This window comes from Mchenga conophoros, linkage group LG7, assembly GCF_057382185.1.
Source record: "Mchenga conophoros isolate Kocher_MC1m ecotype Shallow Benthic linkage group LG7, M_conophoros_male_GT1.1, whole genome shotgun sequence".
Classification (NCBI taxonomy): Eukaryota; Metazoa; Chordata; class Actinopteri; order Cichliformes; family Cichlidae; genus Mchenga; species Mchenga conophoros.
In genome coordinates, this window is record NC_140532.1 from 39,553,392 (window position 1) to 39,571,037 (window position 17,646).

Sequence of the window (17,646 nt, forward strand, 5' to 3'; positions counted from 1 at the left end):
CATGCACACCTGCTATACAAATACACACCCTTGAAAGAACGCACTCTTGCATGCATGCACCGATGCACAGCTACAGTCACATACACACTCCTTTTGTGTGTGTGCAGCAGAATAGCACTGCATATGAAACATTCCTGTACTGTAGTACTGTTTTCCTGGGCCAGTAACAGGATATCCTCCCCCTCTGTACTGTCCTGCCTGCTGGACATGGACTCCTACACACACATTCCTGCACATAAAAACACACACACACACACACACATATAAATGTGTGTAATATTTGCAGCAGGTCAAATAAGTAGACAGAGGAGCTTATCTGGGCATGAGTGTGTGTAAAAAGCAGGGACATCTGGTCCTCACATGATCCCGAATATAATTAACTGGGTGAAAAATCTTTTGACTTGTTGAAGGCAGAGTGTGAATGTATGAGAGATGGAGAAAGGGAAAAAAGAACCTCGAATTCCTTTTGCTGAAATGATAAAGTAGTAGCAGAGGCATTATAAGTCGAAGACTCGGCACTCCAGGAATCACTAATTGAAATCTATTCCACAACAGCAAAAATGGTGGTAGAAAAATAACTTCCAGGATTATAAAAAAGGTCTTTAACTAATATGGGGGGAAAGTCAAACAACTTCTTGTGCAGTTTTTATTAGATTTGAGTTGTGATTTGTTCAGTTTTTATGAAATTTAAATTAAACCAGGTAAAGCTTCAAAATAGTTGCCCAAATACATGCCCTGAGTCATTTCATCATGTCTGTGAAATTTAGAGACTTGCCTGTAGTAAAAGTAATAAGACAGCCTGCGATTAGTTTTATGATAGTTTAACCAATCACTGTACAGAGAAAGTAATTATAAAATTGGTCTTAGTCAAAACTAAAGCGCTTCTTGGAAGTGGTGTTTTTGTTAGCTGTCCAAATGTCTCTAGAGACTGTATCAGTCTCGCTCACTGTATCAGTACATTTCTTTTGTCTGCAGGATTGAGTAAATATTTTTGAGTCCATGAATGCGTTTCTTTGGCATAACTTTTTATTTCCCTGATCTCCCTCTTTGAGAATTTGATTCTGTAAAGAATTCACTTTAAAGGCCAGCTGCTGAATTGCAACACAAGGTGGAGGCTCATTCCTTATCGTTGATTTGAGCAAGAGTTAAGAGTTGCACACATATTGTTTTCATTTGTCATTAGCAGACATAGTGCTTAAGATATTGGGTATTGTGAGGTTGTTGTTATGTACTGTGCTGTGTGGGTTGCATACATACACCTTCACAAATACACGAGGAAATGCTTTTTTTCTGGCAGGCAGCGGGAAGCTGGATTGGGAAGAAGAGTTATTATACGCTTGGATAATTATTCCTTATATTTGACTCTACAAATCTTGGAAATCAGATACTTACTTGGGATGGCATGACCTTGACCTCAGTGACATGTGAAGAAGTCCTTTTTTATCATGATATAGCCTTCATTGCAAACCTTAAATAAATATCTCTAAAATTCTAAACATGTCTCAGAGTTATGCTGAAAAACATAGTTCATGCAATAAAGTCTTCTAGGCTGGACTCATTAATATCAGGCTGTTCTAAAAGTTGTCTAAAAAGGCCCCAGTTAATCCAAAACTGCAGTGAGAGCACTAGAGACGAGAAAGAGTTACATATTAGCTATTCTTCCTTGGCTTATTTGGGGTTCCTAGAGTTTTTAAAAGTAGAATTGGAAGCAGAGCCTTCAAGTATCAGGCCCCTCTTCTGTGGAATCAGCTCCCAGTTTGGATTTGAGAAATAGGCACTCTCTGCTTTTAAGAACTTGCTCTCCTGGATCACGTGACTCTGAACCATCCCCTAGTTATGCTGCACTGAGCATTTCTTCTTCACTCACCTCGTTTCACTCCTCACATGTTTCTGCACCACTGCAACATGTCATTAATGTTGGTCTCCTCTCTCCCTTAGCCTGTGTAATTTCCTGTCCCCATATGCTCTCTTTTTCTTTTCTGTTTCCTCTAACCATACCATCGGTCACAGTGGATAGCTGCCCCTGTCTGGACCTGGTTCGGCTGGAGGTTTCTTCCTCTTAAAAGGGAGTTTTTCCTTCCCACAGCTTGCTTGCTCACAGGGGGTCACTTGAGTGTTGGGGTTTTTCCCAGAATACTGTAGGTTCTTACAATATAAAGCACTGTGAGGTGACTCTTGTTGTGAATTGTATTTTTGAATTCTTTTTTATGTCATTTTTACTTTTTGTTTTTAATTTAGTTCAGTTTCATTTTCATTCCCAAGTTAGTTGGTTTGTTTGTTTCAGTTTAGTTTGTGTTTGAAAAGTTTAGTTTCAGTTTTGTTGTTGTTGGTTTCATTTTGGTTTATGCCTTTTAAATTATTATTGTATGAAAGGTGTAACAGATGGGCAGGATTTAGGGAAACCATTACAAGAATTGCTATAAAAACACAACCTTTTCAAAGCAGCTGACTTACTGTCTTGTGGACATCCATAGTCTCAATAAACATATCCATCAAAGCTTCATCAGGGACGCTGTGATAATAGAATTTTTCCAAACTAACAAACACTAAAGCTAAGCAGATTTCCTATATATTTTTCTTTAATTTTCAAAGGGGTTTTTTTGTTTTGTCTTATATTTTATCAAAAGTCAAGTTTTTTTTCATATACAGTTTTAATTTTTAGTTTAGTTTTAATTAAATGTAAAAGCTTAAAACTTTAGTTGGAGGATGTTAATATATTGCCAAACCTGTTCTCACAACAAGTTATTAGCAGATTTCTGTTAACATTTGTAAAGACAGTAATTTCCCAGAGGATAAATGTCAATAAACTCCATGCTCTCCTCCCTTTTCCTTTAGCACCAGTATGAGACTGACATTTGTGGTTTCTGGTAAAATCCCCCAACTATTGGGTGGCTTGTTATAAATTCTGTAAGCTGCTTTTTGAGCCCCATCTTCCAGTAAAAATATTATTCATGTTGATGCCTTAAAACCTACAAAACAAAGTAAATCTCCATTAATTTTAGGTGTCTTGTGTCGTAATTAGCCAACATTTGTATGTTAAACCCATATGGGGGGGGGGGGGGGGTTTCCACTGAAATCCTGATTGAACTGGCATTTTAAGCATGCTGATGTTAGTAATTAGGACAAAAAAACACTGTCCCTGAAGACTCACAAATCCATTAGACAGTGTTTTGGTTTTTTGAGGTCTATTGTTATTTTACACTAGATTTTACAGAGGCACATTAGAGAATGTGTTAATAGATCGATAAAGAGAGAGAGTATGGAAGCAAAGAGATGACCAAGATGCCCTCAGACAACATTTTTATTAAAAGGGAGGTGGAAGAGAGCAATAAAGAAAAGATGACTAGGGAGGTGAAGGGAATGTAGAGGAAACTGTCCCTTCACAAAGCTTTTTAAATAGAGCTGGTCAAATCCTCCAAGAGACTTCACTGGCCACTGTTTCAGCATTTGAGCAATCTCAGAGAGCAGAGAGGAAGGAAAAAGCTCAAAAGGGGCGGTGAAGAGGAAGTGTAGATCAAGAAACTGAAAGGGAGCAAAAAGAGGGAGTGGTACGTGAGGAAAAGAAAGTGATCCAGGCTTAATTTTCACGTTGACAATAAATCCAGCTGAATTATGCCACTGATTGTCCAAAACCCCGTCCTGTGGATAGTAAGAAGAAGGAATGTTCCCAAATGGTACAATATGACAGTCTGGTAGTTTGTCTGAGGCCTGAGGTGGAAGAGAAGAAAAAGCCGCTCACTTTTGCAGAGCTGTGTCAAATGATTACTATTTTCTTTATTTGTTGTTTATGATTTAAAAAAAAAAGAAAAGAAAAATATCCTCATAAAATCCCAGTGCTCAGGATGACCTCATGAAGTGTTTGATATGTCTGACAAAATGTTGAAAACACCCACATTTTCAGATTTGTAATCCTGGTGACATATTTTCTACTAGTACTACTAGTACTTCTACTCGTATGTGAAGTTGACAGCTACTTTTCTCTCTAATAACCTGTTGGTTAATGGTTAATTTATCAGCAGACTAGTTTACTAAAGTTATTCTCATTAAATCCCCTCACACAGACTGAAATATTAAAAAAGAGGGGTCAACAACTCCTCATTAAGCTCCTGTTAGAGATACGCACATGCTTAAGGATGAATTATAATGGCTACAAGGCAGTAAAGAAGGAAACCAACATTTTTAGAGAGTAATGTCCAGGAAAAGAGAGGCTGAACTGTGTAAATTTAGCTTCTTATTAATGGTTTATCTGGAATGTGAAGGATGATTCATTAAACCAGGTTGAGGATCTGATCTGTGCATACTAATGCTTCAATCAATATGGACCTTACAAGACTCAGCTACTGCCTGTATCATTCTTCCTTGAATGACTACAAGTGATATGTAAGTTTAAAAAGTGTATTTATAGAATGAAACATAATATATTAAAAAAAAAAAAAAAAAAAAAGGTCTTATGATAGAACATCACCATTTTGCCTTATATGGTGATATGTGCTTCATAATGTGACATACTTTCAAACCATGGTATAATAAGTATGATGTAGCCGTGTTAGCTGACCTGAGGTCACCTGTGTATTTTTATAATAGTGTGCCGTACATATTAAATTCCATGATATGTAGCAGTTGTCTATCAGTCAGACAATTAGTTGGAACTGGCCCAACGTGCACCACATTAGGAAAATCTTTTGTGTTTAGACGGCATTCATTCTTCTCAAAATAGCTACTGACAACATGGCCCTGAGCCTGGTGCTTAATCTGAAACACTTAAGTGCAGCTCCTCCTAGAAAAGACGAGTGAATGTGTGTAAAGGTGTATCTTCAACCTGAAATGTCTTCAAAGCTGACATAGCAAACAGAACGCCTGAGTGCTTTGACTGTTGTAGCAGTCTTCTGTCATACAGAGCAACTGTGTGTATTTTGTCGCCCCTTAGTGGTGGGAACCAGTCAGAACACAGTGTTCTGCTGCAATGCAGACCAAAGAACATTCATGTGTGAATTGATGTGTCTAAATGATAGTGGTTAGAAGCGGCTGACCTTTCAAAATAATATCTAAAGTTATTAAATGTCCACATTGTCTTTATTAAACCAACTATCAGTCAGCTTCAGCCGGCAGAGCTTCTGAAACACCAATGTTTCTTTGTTGACAGAAATCATGGCAAGCAGAGGATGTCAGTGACTCAGTCCCGAGAGAGCGAGCCCTGAAAACTGTCAGTTTCCAGGAGTCAGTCAGCGTTATCACTGACAGGCCTGCAGCCATGGAACTGGAGAGCCAGCAGATCCAGCACGACTGTCTCAGCAGTCCCAGTAACAGAGCCCACAGTCCAGTTGGAATGAAAGTAGAGACTCCTGACTGTGAGGTAGTGCAGGTATGCAGATCAAAACAAGTTAACTAAAAGGTTTTAACTTCTTGTTTTATTATTTGAAATTGGCGGCACATTCTGTCACAGTATTTTGAAATATGACTGTTGTTTCCACAGGAGATCTGCTACCTGGACCAGGTGTTAGATGCAGCCTCAGACACACCCACAAATGGGAACTCCTCTCTGTCACGTCACACCAAACCCATCAGCATAGATGGAACTTCTCCTTCTGTGTGTGTGTCACCCTCCTCCCCTGTCAATCACCACTCGATCGTTGTGGAGGGACAAAAACAAACCACGTTTCTCCACCAGGACGAGTCTGCCGTTAAAACCAACGGGCACGCGCAGGGAGACGAGTCTGGGGGCAGCAGGGCAAAGTTTGAGCTGCGAGCATTTCAGGAGGAGAAACGCCCGGCCAAGCTGTTCACCCCTGGAGAGGAGCAGCAGGTCAGGGTGACGAGGAGACGTCCCTCAGAGGAGGTAAAAGGCTGCTGGATAATGTATCAGACTGTAACAAATACGCTATTCAGAAACACAGCCACAGGAGACCACGGTTTGTTTTATCAAATCATGTCTTATGAAAACAAAAATGATGTAAAACAAGCAAAGATGAGTTACTTGGGGTAGGTTTACCCCATTCACTAGCATGCTTTTGTTTATAATGATAAATAACCATTCTAACACGAAAAACAACAAAATAAAATGAAATGATTAGTACTTAATGCAAAAAATGTACTTGCTTTCAGTTGCTCTATTTTAATACCAGAGGCCTACTCTTAAAGACCAGTGTTCCTTCATTATTACTATACAAAATATAAAACACCTGGAAACATTTTTTAATGTACAAACTACGTAAGTAGAAAGGTCATGACTGAGATCACTGTAATCTTACTGCCACATAAGACTTCATATTGAATTGTGAAATACAGGCTTGAAGGAAGGAATTTTGAAATTGAAAGTGTGTGGCAACTGTCAGTGACTCATGATATGACATCAAAGCTCAAAAAGACATATGTGGTAACATAAATAGAAACAATGGCAATCCCCTGAAATTCTATCAACAGAAGGGGCTCAAAACACTGTTTTTGATCCTAAGTAATATTAAAGCGTCATACTAAGACCACAGTCCAAAATGTAACCTCCCACAGGCCTCAGGAGAAGCCTGAAACTGCGACACTTTCCCACAATAGTTACACTTACTCATACACTAAAAGATTTGGCAAAGACTCGGGATTTTGCAAGGTTACTATTTGCAAGGAGTACAACTTAATTCCTTGAGAAATTGTTCCCGTCATGCTGCAGATTTCCAAGGAAGAAAAACTGCTGAGTAATGGAACAGACACAGAAAGAGCTTTAGTGGTTTGTTCTGAAAAAAAGACAGCTCTGACTGAGATTTATGAGCACCTTACACTGAATGATCGAGACACAACTGCTGTGATTTTACCGCAACACGATTGTGTGACACTGACGTTGCTTGAAAAGCTGTTAGCATTACTTGTAAGATGGCATTAACCAGTACACAATACACAATAAAAACTTTCTTTGTTTCCTTGTTGGTGCACTAGTTTATTGGAAATTCTCTTTGTACATTTTCACACTCTTCTTCTCCTGGTTTGTTTTTCCATGTCAGGTTCAGGAATTGGAGCGTGAGCGTCAGGAGCTGATCAGAGACCAGGCAGTGAAGAAAAACCCTTCGATTGCTCAGCGCTGGTGGAACCCTCCTCAGGAGGTAGATCACCATTTAATCTCTGGTAGTTTTCGTTTTTCATTTAAACTGTGTTGTCCTAATGACAAATTGATTGATTTGCCATTTTGTTGTTTCAAATCATTCAAGATCCCTTTGGAAGAACAGCTAGAGGCAGATAAGCTCGAGTCTCTCAGGAAGTACCAGGAGAGGAAACAGCAGCGACATAATCACACTTATGCATACACACAGGTAAGACACACAAACACATGCACAAAACAAAGGAGCTCAAGCTCACACACTCAAACATGTTCTTTGACTTTGAGGAAGCATGATAAATTTGGACTGTAATAGATTAAATAAAGATGTCTTAAGCCTCATTGCTGTGCAGTTTTCTAATTGACTCTTTTGTATTCTGTACTCTCATCTGTTTTGCAGCCTCAGGTGTCAGGCCCTCCCACAGTGGTAACCCTTGATTCGGAGCTAACCAGGAAGGAGGACATCGTGGAGGAGCAGATCAACTTCTCCTCTGCTAGGAAGCAGTTTTTGCAAGGGGAGGCTACCAAGAAGGATGTAGCTCCTCAAATATACTCTGCCAAACCCTTCTCGAAATCCACAGCCAGGGGCAGCCACGGGAGCAGTGACATTGTTGCAGAAACTGGGGAGACGCACGTGACCTGGTCTGATGAAAGAACTAAAGATGAATTCACATGTGCGCTAGCTGTGATGACAATCCTACCTGAGGAAGAGGAAGCAAAAGGTCATTTTCATCCAGCTTTTCACCCAGAGGAGTCTGACTCAGGACTGGACGAGTTATCAGTCCGCTCTCAGGACACTACTATATTTAGCTTGGATAACGTTTCTGACAGCGGGGCTTCGCTACCCCCTACCCCATTGCCACTTACCCCTGTGTCACCACCTACCCCTCAGCCAACTACTCCAGTCAACGGGCAGATGAGTGGCAGTCCAACAGAAGATGAGCTGGAGTACCACGCTGGGGTTCTTGTTCAAAATGCCATCCAAAATGCCCTAGCAGCTGAAAACGTAGAAGACTGGCAGCAAGCTGACTTGAATTCTTCACAGCTGAGTACCCCTGCATCTCCATGCTCTGTATCCACAAGCAGCCCAGTGCCAGTTTCTTCCTCCCCTGTGTCTTCTGGTGGAGCCCCCAGTTTCCAGTCACTTGTGTCCTCCAGTCCTGCGCCATCCAACTCATCCCCACAGCCAGACAGGCAGCCAGTGGTGAGAGTTGTTTCCCAAGAGAAGCCATCAGAATCACAAGAGGCTCAGAAGCAACAGCAGTCCCCAAGACCAGCACAATCACAGCTCCAGACGCCTTCTCCTCCACCGTCTCAGCCTGTCTCACCACCACAGAGGCCCAGAGACGGAGGTCCCAGGATTAAAATCCAGTCCTCCTACACCAGAGCGCTTGCTTCATCAGCTCCAGCCCCAGCTCCTGCGCCTGTGCCTGCTCCTGCCACAACAGCTCCTGTCTCTAGGCCAACCCCTGTATACCGTCCCCCGTCTCCTCCAAGCCCAGAGAAACCAGAGTTCAGCTACTTCAGTAAATACTCAGAGGCGGCTGAACTGCGTAGCACGGCGACAGCAGCGCGAGGGCCAGAGGTGGAGGCGGCTAGCGGCCCGTTCCGCCTGCGCTCCAAGAAGCAGCGAACTCTGTCCATGATTGAAGAGGAGATCCGAGCAGCTCAGCAGAGAGAGGAAGAACTGAAGAAGCAGAGGGAGGTGCAGCCTACCGTTGTTGTCCGGCCCAGCAGCACTTCCAGCAGTAGTCATGGACCTGTGAGGACGGGGATGCGGCACGCCACTATTTCCCCCACAGATAAGATGAAGAGCAACAGTTTGCCAACTAGACTCACATTGACAGCACGGACAGCGCCAGGTCAGTTAGTACTGCAGGTCCTCACAAGGGTCATACAGTCATACAGTTAACAAGCTTATTAGTTTATTTTAAATGCCAGAATCAACCCATCAACTTCAACATTACTCAGTTGGAAAGCTAATGGGTAAATATTAGCATGTAAATTTGCTGTTTATGAATTCCTGTGACTAAAAGAAAGAGGTTTTTTTAGCTTCTTTTTTTAACAGAAGAGAGCCATGCAGCCAGCAGCACAAGGAAAAGTTCATGCTGTATTATTCTAGAGTGGTAAAGGAGGAAAAGCCCTATGTTAGAAATGGTCTAAAAGTAGCTCATGAGGTAGAAAAGGTCATCTACTAATTGGAAGTTGGTCAGATCCCCGACTGCTCCAGTCTGTGTGTCAAAGTATTCTTAGGCAAGATACTGAAGATTAAAATGCTCTTTAATGCGTCCATCCGAGTATCTATGTGTGTGAATGTTAGATAGAAAGCACTTAAGTATAGAAAAAGTGCTTGTGTGAATGGGTGTGAATGAGGCATGTTGTATAAAGCTAGATTTTGAGTGCTCAAGTAAAAAAGTGCTGTATAAGAATCAGTCAGTCCAACCACCCACAAAATGACTGCTTGCATGCTCTTTCCTCAGTCATAGCAGGCAGAGCACAGGTTTTCTGTGTCTTATGTATATCTAAGAACAATAGCTTTGGCTCCAAACGATGTAAATGTAACAATTTTTAAAAAGAAAAGAACTAAAAAAATGTTTAAATAACCCATAGTATGGATTTTTTTTATTTTTGGGGTTTGCAGGAAAGATTGAGAAAGTTCGACCTGCGCCACCTGTCTCCCCCTCGACCTCTGAAGGAGCCCTGTCTGATGCTGGCAGCGAGGACTCTGGAGGATCACGACCCAAAAACTTCATGCAGACTCTTATGGAAGACTACGAAACACACAAAGTGAAGAGGAGAGAGAAAATTGAGGACAACAGTGTAAGTATTTCAACCCAGGGAAAGATAAATGACTAGACACAGAATAAGAGAAAGAGACTGAGGTGCTTTTCACTGCAAAATCAAAAGCTTTCTGTTGCAGAAAACGCGTAATACAAAGCACCACAAACTAATGTAGTAGTTGTGAGCATCAGTTATTATAAATCCCCTGATCTCTGTGAAAGTGCCAAGAGATGACCCAGTTTGTCACATAATACGTATTTGTTCAGCCGGGCTTTGGTTAAATCACCTCCCCTAAATGTCAACGCCCGTGACCTGGTATGAGCACATACTGTACATCACCAAAGGGTAATTCCCAGCCTGGAAGAGAAGAGAGTCAAACAGTCAGAGTGAAAGTAAGAGGGGCTTTCTGTCCTGACCCCATGTTTTTGTCTTTTTTTTAATGTTTTGTAATAAATGTAATTCGACACCAGAACGCTTATGTATTCAAAATGGGGTCTCACGAAAAGGTGAAAGGTTTGGCACGCAAACACAAAGAAATTTTTGGAAATGTTGCGTAATCAGAAATGACAGACAGAAGTTTCACTTTTCAGTTCATGAGCACCGCACGCTCAAATTCATATTCACACACAGCAGATCCACTGGGAGGGAACATTTCATTCCAGCTGCTGTAAGATCACATACTTCAAGTTACTTCACTGAATTTATTCCACACAAACATCTCTGCTGCGCAGTTGTTAGATGCTGATGTTGTTGCTAATTGTGCTTTTGTTTATCCATGATGGCATCACATGTGTTGACTTCGTGTACTGTTGCTTCTCTCCTGCTTCTTGATCAGTATGCCCGTTTGTTGCTGGCTAACGAGGTAACCACTGAGGTACCTGAGGAATCTCTTCCCTCCTGTAACTGCCTTTACTGACAGACCTGGGTCAGACCATACACATTAGATTCATATACAACAGAGTCCAAGTAGATGGCAAAAATCAGCTTTATGCAGTGCTGTGCAAAAGTTTCAGGTACTAAACGTGAACTAAGGATGGATTTAGATCCACTTCCATAAAGCTTTCTTCAGGGTACAATAAAAAGAAATCTGGTTAATATTTAGTGTGAGGACCCTTTCCCTTTACAGCATCATGGCCTCTCTGGATTCAAAATAAGCTATTTCTGAGTCAGTGTTGATACTAGGGTGAGCTTGAATAGTCAGTTTTGTTTAGGAAGAGTATTTGGACTAAGTGGCCCATGGGAGCCATACTAAGAGTTGGCTGGATTCTCTAAAGACTCAGGAAAAGTGCTTCAGTGCTTCCACCCCGTTAGCTGAGAATATACTGGATTATCCTCTATGAAAGAAAAGAAGTTACAGTTATGAATGTGGTTTCCTTTAATACCATAACCTGCTGTTATGTTTTGAACATCATCAAACTCCCAGCTGAGCAATAAACATGAAGCTCCTGTAATAAAAACCTTTTTATAAAAAAAGAGCTCTATTAAAATAATCAGAGTGAGTTTAAATTTGCATTACTTGTGTGTGTCTCATTGGATCGTTGGGATCATAATTTATTAATTGGACTTTGGGTCCCTCATTACATTCAGTTATTAATAATAAGAATCTAAATGTGTTTATTACCTAAAACCTTTGCACAGAAGTGTAGCATGTATCAGTATCACCTGAAGAAACTGCCTATTCACAGTGATTTTGACTTCCCGAGTCCAGTTACAGAGTCAGAATGAGAAGAGTTCCACTTCCACTTTGTTGTTTTCATCTTCTAATTGTCCTTCAGTCAGTCTTTTAGAAATGAAACCAGTGCTGAAAATGTAGATGGTAGATTGGAAACCATAGACAGGGCACTTTCTGAACAAAACCCACATGTGTTTTTATGTCTGCTCCCAGGTCTGGTTGTACTCTCATTTCCTTGTTCTGCTCTGTGGTGTTGGTGCTGCATGTGCTTGTCCGTGGATTTGGTGTGAACCTTTAATCCACACATTCCAATTTATGTACATGCTGTATAGAGTGTTGATTTAAAAAGTTTCTTTCAATATTTAAAACAGAAGGAGCCATTTTAATGGTGCCATATAGCTATATATGATAAATATGTTTGTAAATGATATTCAAAAGTGTGTAGTCGTTAAAAGATACGGTACTTGGGTGTGCTTCAATCTGACACTACGTAATTGGCCTAAGCTTTGAGAAGCTCATGTCCATACTTTTCTATCATCATGACTGCTGTCAGCCCTCTGCCACTACCCACAATCCACTTCACCTACACCCTGTCCTGATCTACCCTGGATTCCAGTTGACAAAGAAATCTTTTCCCCTTGTCCTTGTCTGTCTGCTTGAAGGTGATTGTGAGTATCAGCATGGGTGTGGGAGAGGAATAATGACTGGACACGTTTAATGTGGTGTTCAAGCATGAATTTTCCCTGAAATGGAGTAAAGTTACTTTTGTTGTTGCTGTCAAACACTGCAGGTGCTCTTTATTTTTGTCATTTAATTAAAGTGATTAGATGTGCGCGCCCTCAGTGTTTGACATACACTGCATGTCATGTTAAAGTCACTGTGGCGTGCGTGTTTTGGGGTTTTTGTTGTTGTTGTTTTTTATGTTTGTAACAATTACATTGCTCCCGGTCGCACTTGCATCTGATTGGTTGCTTTGTAATCATCAGGTTCTGGAGGCCACTCGTGTGACCAGGAGGAAAAGCGACATGGCGCTGAAGTGGGAAGCCGGCATCTATGCCAATGAGGAAGGCAAGGAAGAAGAGGAAGAGGAGGAAGAAGAGGAGGAGGAGGAGGAGTAAAAAACTCCCTTCAGAGACAACTAACAAGCCAATTGGAGAGAATGAAGGAAGAGAAAGACTGAAGGAAAAGTGAGAAAGCAGGAAGGAAAACTATTTATTTTATTAAGAGTATCTGAAGATCACATGACCCCAGCAGTGTGAACCAGTGGGGCTTTTTGGACCTGAAAACTGAAGGTATATTAGCATGTTAAGGGGCTGAGGATGTGGGAAATATGTGAAGGTGGTCAGCAATAAAAGAGACACTTCAAAGGTGTTTGATGGTGGTTTTAGAGCAACGTTTAGTGTTTTTAATAGCTGGTAGATGCTAAATGACTGAAATATTCTTAGGATTTTTCACCTTTATGCTATTATTCAAATAAGATCTAAAGCTTTTATTTTGACTGGTTGCCTGAGACTCTCTGATGGTGGTTTCATCTGCGCGTGCTATATAATAACCACAGTCATCTTCTGAAAGTGTGGAACGCTTTTAATCAAGAGGACGATATAAAAGATAGGCAGATGCAGCTATTCAAAAAAAGAAAGTTCTGAGAGGAAGTAGACAAGGAGAGGCCAGATCACCCTCTTAGTTTTTGTAATTTCAGAAATACTTTTACCTGGATTTACTACTGGAAAGCTGCTGTGTTTTCCAAGAACCGAACCGAAAGGTGCCCCAAAGCGTCACTTTCAGAGCCCATAATGGCACGGTGCAGATATGACACAAGTTTGACACGCTTGCCAGGAGCTTTTGCCTTCTTGTCAAGCATCTTTACTGAATTTTGAGCAGTCAGCATCCTTTTTGTGTTAAATGCTAGTCAAGAAATTAGCAAAACTAGCAAAACTAAACTTGCCTTAGACCGCCAGTGCTTGTCGGTGAACGGTATGTATTGTATCCTCTCCTATCCTGCATTACTACACTGTCGGTAGACCTTAGGGAAAATAAGCAACCACCTTAGATAGAAAATTTGCCTGTAATCGCTTCTTTTCCAGTGCAAACAGAAAGAGGGGGGGGGGGGGGGGGGCTACCTGCTGGTAGTGCTTACACCATTTGAGTGAATTTGTGTGTTAATTAAAGGGCTGGGTCAGGGGTTTTATATAAAAAAATCACTTATTTTACTTTTGTTGGCTACGTCGCTTTGTTGACCTGTGCTTTCTGATGATGTAAGCAGTTGTTTCATGTATTATACTGAGGTAGGACTGTGTATTTGACCTATGAACGTCTGTATCTACTTGCTAGCCGAGGATAAAGTTTGATGAAAAAAATAATCAAAAAAGGTTTTTATAAGAAGTCGTTATACCAAAACAGAATGTTATTTAGAGAAAACCCACCAGCCTGAGCTCTCCACGTCCTTTTTAAGGCGTACAAGTGTGCGAATGGATTCACACTCCTTTCCTAACCTGAAACAAGCACAGCTGAAAAAAAAGTGCAGTGGCAAAAAGAAGGCAATAAAGGTCTTTCGAGACGCTGAGCTGTGCTGTAAGTTGGGCTTGTAAGGGTTTTTTTGTTTTTTTACTAACTGTATTGTGACTGAATTTTGCAGAATGACATTGATTTTGTGTTTTGAAGTGTTGAAATCATACAAAGTGACGAGGAAAAACAGGATTCAGCTTCAAGAGTAAAACAGTAAATACACTTTAACACAACCACACTTCTCCCTGGAGTATAACAGACTGTCTTTAATTTAAAATGAAAAGTAGAAATGTGTCAAACTGGCTGTGGAAACGGTATTTCTGGACAACTTTTGATTGTATTCCTCTGTCGTAGCCTTGAGATTCGTTTCTGCGTCCAGATGTGAGGAGAAACAACATCGTTTTTGTAAACCAAAAGTCACAGTTTTGACCTGTCCAAGTGCCCTTCAGCAAGGCAGCAACTTCTCTCTTTGCTTCCAAACACACTGAATGTACGCTGAGCTAAACCACAGATGTAATTGCTGGACATCTACTAACCTATCAAGTCAAGCCACCCTTTGCAACTTATTCCACTCGACTGTCTTGTGATATGCTTTGTCAAGAAAGCGTGGCACAAACGCCATAAACCAAAAGTGAAAATCAAGGACTCATTCCTCTGCGGTGTCCACTTCCACCAAACCCAGAACAAATAATATTAAAACCCACACATATGTTCCAGAGAATCATCCAAGTTCTCCTTTCAGGGTCTTCTGTGGTGCAGCAGAGGTGAAGTGTCTTTAACGCTGGTATGAGATTATTTTTGACTTAAAGGCTAAAAGACAACAGGACGGAAAAGGTTTTCATCCTTGTGGGAACCAATCAAAGTTCTCATTAGAGTCGCTTATGAAACGTACACACAGAGGAATTATTGAATGGTGTGATCTATTATTATTATTATAATTATTATTATTATTATGATTTTGATGTTTGAATTTATGGTGCAGAGATGATTTTATTTATCATTTTAAATGCTGGTAGCTTGTTTTCGGCCTACAGAGCTTCTCCAGTGTGGAACTCACTGTCTGTGTGTGTGATAAAGCAATCTTATTACTACAATATAAACACAGTATAACCCCTGTTCCTATGTTAACCACTTGTATGCTCATACTCTGCTTTGTTATTTTATAGCACATGTAAGGCTCACAGTTACACACCCACTATACATATTATGAATATTTTCTCATTAAAAACAAAACCTGTACATGTGGGTTTCCTGAGTGGTTCATTTGCATGTGTTTTCAGTGTTAATACTGGAAGCGGAGGTGGGGGGATCATTTCATTGTCCATATACATACACTAACCAAAGGGACACTTCATTCACACTTTGCTGTGACCCTATCCTCTGAATGTGGCAGCAGAGATTGAGTTTTTCTAATCTTCTATTGTCCAGGCGTTCTGACTGATGTCCCACCAGGATAAGGCCCAGAGGAATACCCAGGAAACGCCTCGGTGTCCCCTACTGAAGAGCTGGATGAGGCAGTTGGTTAGAGGGACATTTAGGCTTCACGTTAGAGACTGCTGCACCCGTGATCTGGATAAGCAGTTGAAAATGGACGAATGGATGGATATTGTCCCGTTTTGGTGTACAATAGAATTTCAGTCTCCGTTTCCTGTTCTAAGCTGACAGGAGTGGCACCTGGTGTGATCTGCTCCTGTAGCCCATCTGCTTCTGTGGTTAACTGAATTACTGTTGCCATCCTATCAGCTCAAAGCATTCTGCGCATTCTCTGACATCAACAGGGCATTTTCATCCAGAGAACTGCCACTTACTGGATGTTTTCTCTCTTTTTGGAGCCTTCTCTGTAAACAGACGAGCAGTTTGTGAAATATTAAGACCAGTCTATCTGACATCAACAACCATGCTGTGTTTAAAGTCACTTAGATCATATCTTCCTAACTGTGATGCACAGTTTGAATTTATGTCTTTTTGACTGTGTCTACCTGCCTAAAAACTTATGTCTCCATATGATTGAATGATGAAGGAGCAGTTGAACAGCTACCCACTGACTTGGCCAGGGAGTATACATAGAGTACACTTTACATTACAAACATTTTGAAGGAGGTATGTCTCATTATCGGACCAGAACTGAACAAGCAAACACTTCCTTGAGTTGTCAAAGGAGCTTGCAAAGAAAAGCGTCTGGACTTCTTTAAGTTGCTTGAAGACGTTTCACCTCTCATCCGAGAAGCTTCTTCAGTTCTAAGGTCAAATGGTGGAGAGTCCCAGATATAAACCTAGTGGGAGTATCCCCCCCCAGAGGGACAAAAGGACCCCCTGATGATCCTCTAATCGCCTGAGAGCCACCTCCACAGGACAAGACTCAGCAGTCCATCTGCATCTTAAGGATAAAGGACACTCTTTCGAGGATGCCAATGTTCACATTTTGGACAGAGAGGACAGATGGTTTGAAAGAGGAGTGAAAGAAGCCATCTATGTCCACTGTGAGCGACCATCTTTGAACAGAGGCGGGGGTTTACGACACCAACTCTCTGCCATCTATAATCCAGTTTTGAGATCCCTTCCCAGACGCCTTAACGCCCACTCACATCCTGGGCCATCTGACCTCAGGAATTCGCATGATAAGGTGGGGCCAGGTTTCACAATGAACACACCCGAAACTCTGGCTGATTGGGACCCACACCCAGTTTCACACCTTGGCTCAGGCGATTAGAGGATCATCAGGGGGTCCTTTTGTCCCTCTGGGGGGGGTTACTCCCACTAGGTTTATATCTGGGACTCTCTACCATTTGACCTTAGAACTGAAGAAGCTTCTCGGATGAGAGGTGAAACGTCTTCAAGCAACTTAAAGAAGTCCAGACGCTTTTCTTTGCAAGCTCCTTTGACTACGATGACCTGGATGACTGAGAACCTTCACAGACACTTCCTTGAGTTCTATTTGTGAGCTGTAAGCAGCAGCTTTTGAAAGTACCTTGTGGTTAGTGCATTGTTGAGCTTGTGGGAACCCATTGTGAATGTGCTTTTTTTCAGTTCAAATTATTTCTATCAACATACAACAGAGACCACTCTAGCAGAAGCCTATCCACAAAGACTGCAGTCACTGCTGTTTATTGGAGGGAAATTAAATGTTTCCTGTTTCAGGCTTCTCCTGTTAGAGGATTACCTGCTTTCTGGTTTACCTTGAAATGAGCTGGCGGTAATGCCTGTATATGTGCTGTTGTATGCATGCGATATCTACTTCGCCTACAGCTCTTCATAGAAATTTACAGGAACTGCACATTTGATTTGGCTTTGCAATACCTGTGTAATTACATGGGTGGTGCGTGCTGGGTCTTTTATCAGCATTTTTCACATTTTAAAGTCACACACTGATAATTTATTTAAAAATGAAAATGAAAGTATACCAGCTGAGATGGATTAACTGCCTTCAATGGGTTCATATCTAATGCCATGTTTTGGACTGCAGCTCAGTTGTGTTTCAGTTTTATATCTCAAACCTAGATAAATGCAACGAGAGATGATTTGTGTGGAGATATAATAGGGAGAACAGAGAAATGGTAATGATGAAAATGTAAATAGTGGCCCAGAGCCTGATGAAAGAAGGTGGTTTCCT

General features: G+C 41.2%; 1 protein-coding gene across 5 annotated transcripts in view; it reads left to right on the forward strand.

Moving 5' to 3' along the window:
• The window catches only part of palm2akap2 (PALM2 and AKAP2 fusion), a 96,061-nt gene extending 80,786 nt beyond the window's left edge, over positions 1–15,275 (forward strand). For 3 of the 5 annotated variants that reach the window (XM_085279198.1, XM_085279196.1, XM_085279200.1), the window contains 8 exons: positions 5,144–5,362; positions 5,474–5,836; positions 6,987–7,085; positions 7,191–7,292; positions 7,479–8,940; positions 9,720–9,898; positions 10,695–10,733; positions 12,518–15,275. In XM_085279198.1, coding sequence (XP_085135324.1) covers positions 5,144–5,362; positions 5,474–5,836; positions 6,987–7,085; positions 7,191–7,292; positions 7,479–8,940; positions 9,720–9,898; positions 10,695–10,733; positions 12,518–12,649 — 2,595 coding nt within the window. In that variant the 3' untranslated portion in view covers positions 12,650–15,275. The remainder of the gene's footprint in view (positions 1–5,143; positions 5,363–5,473; positions 5,837–6,986; positions 7,086–7,190; positions 7,293–7,478; positions 8,941–9,719; positions 9,899–10,694; positions 10,734–12,517) is intronic. The other 2 variants (XM_085279197.1, XM_085279199.1) reach the window with 2 other exon arrangements.
• Positions 15,276–17,646: the final 2,371 nt, after the last annotated feature.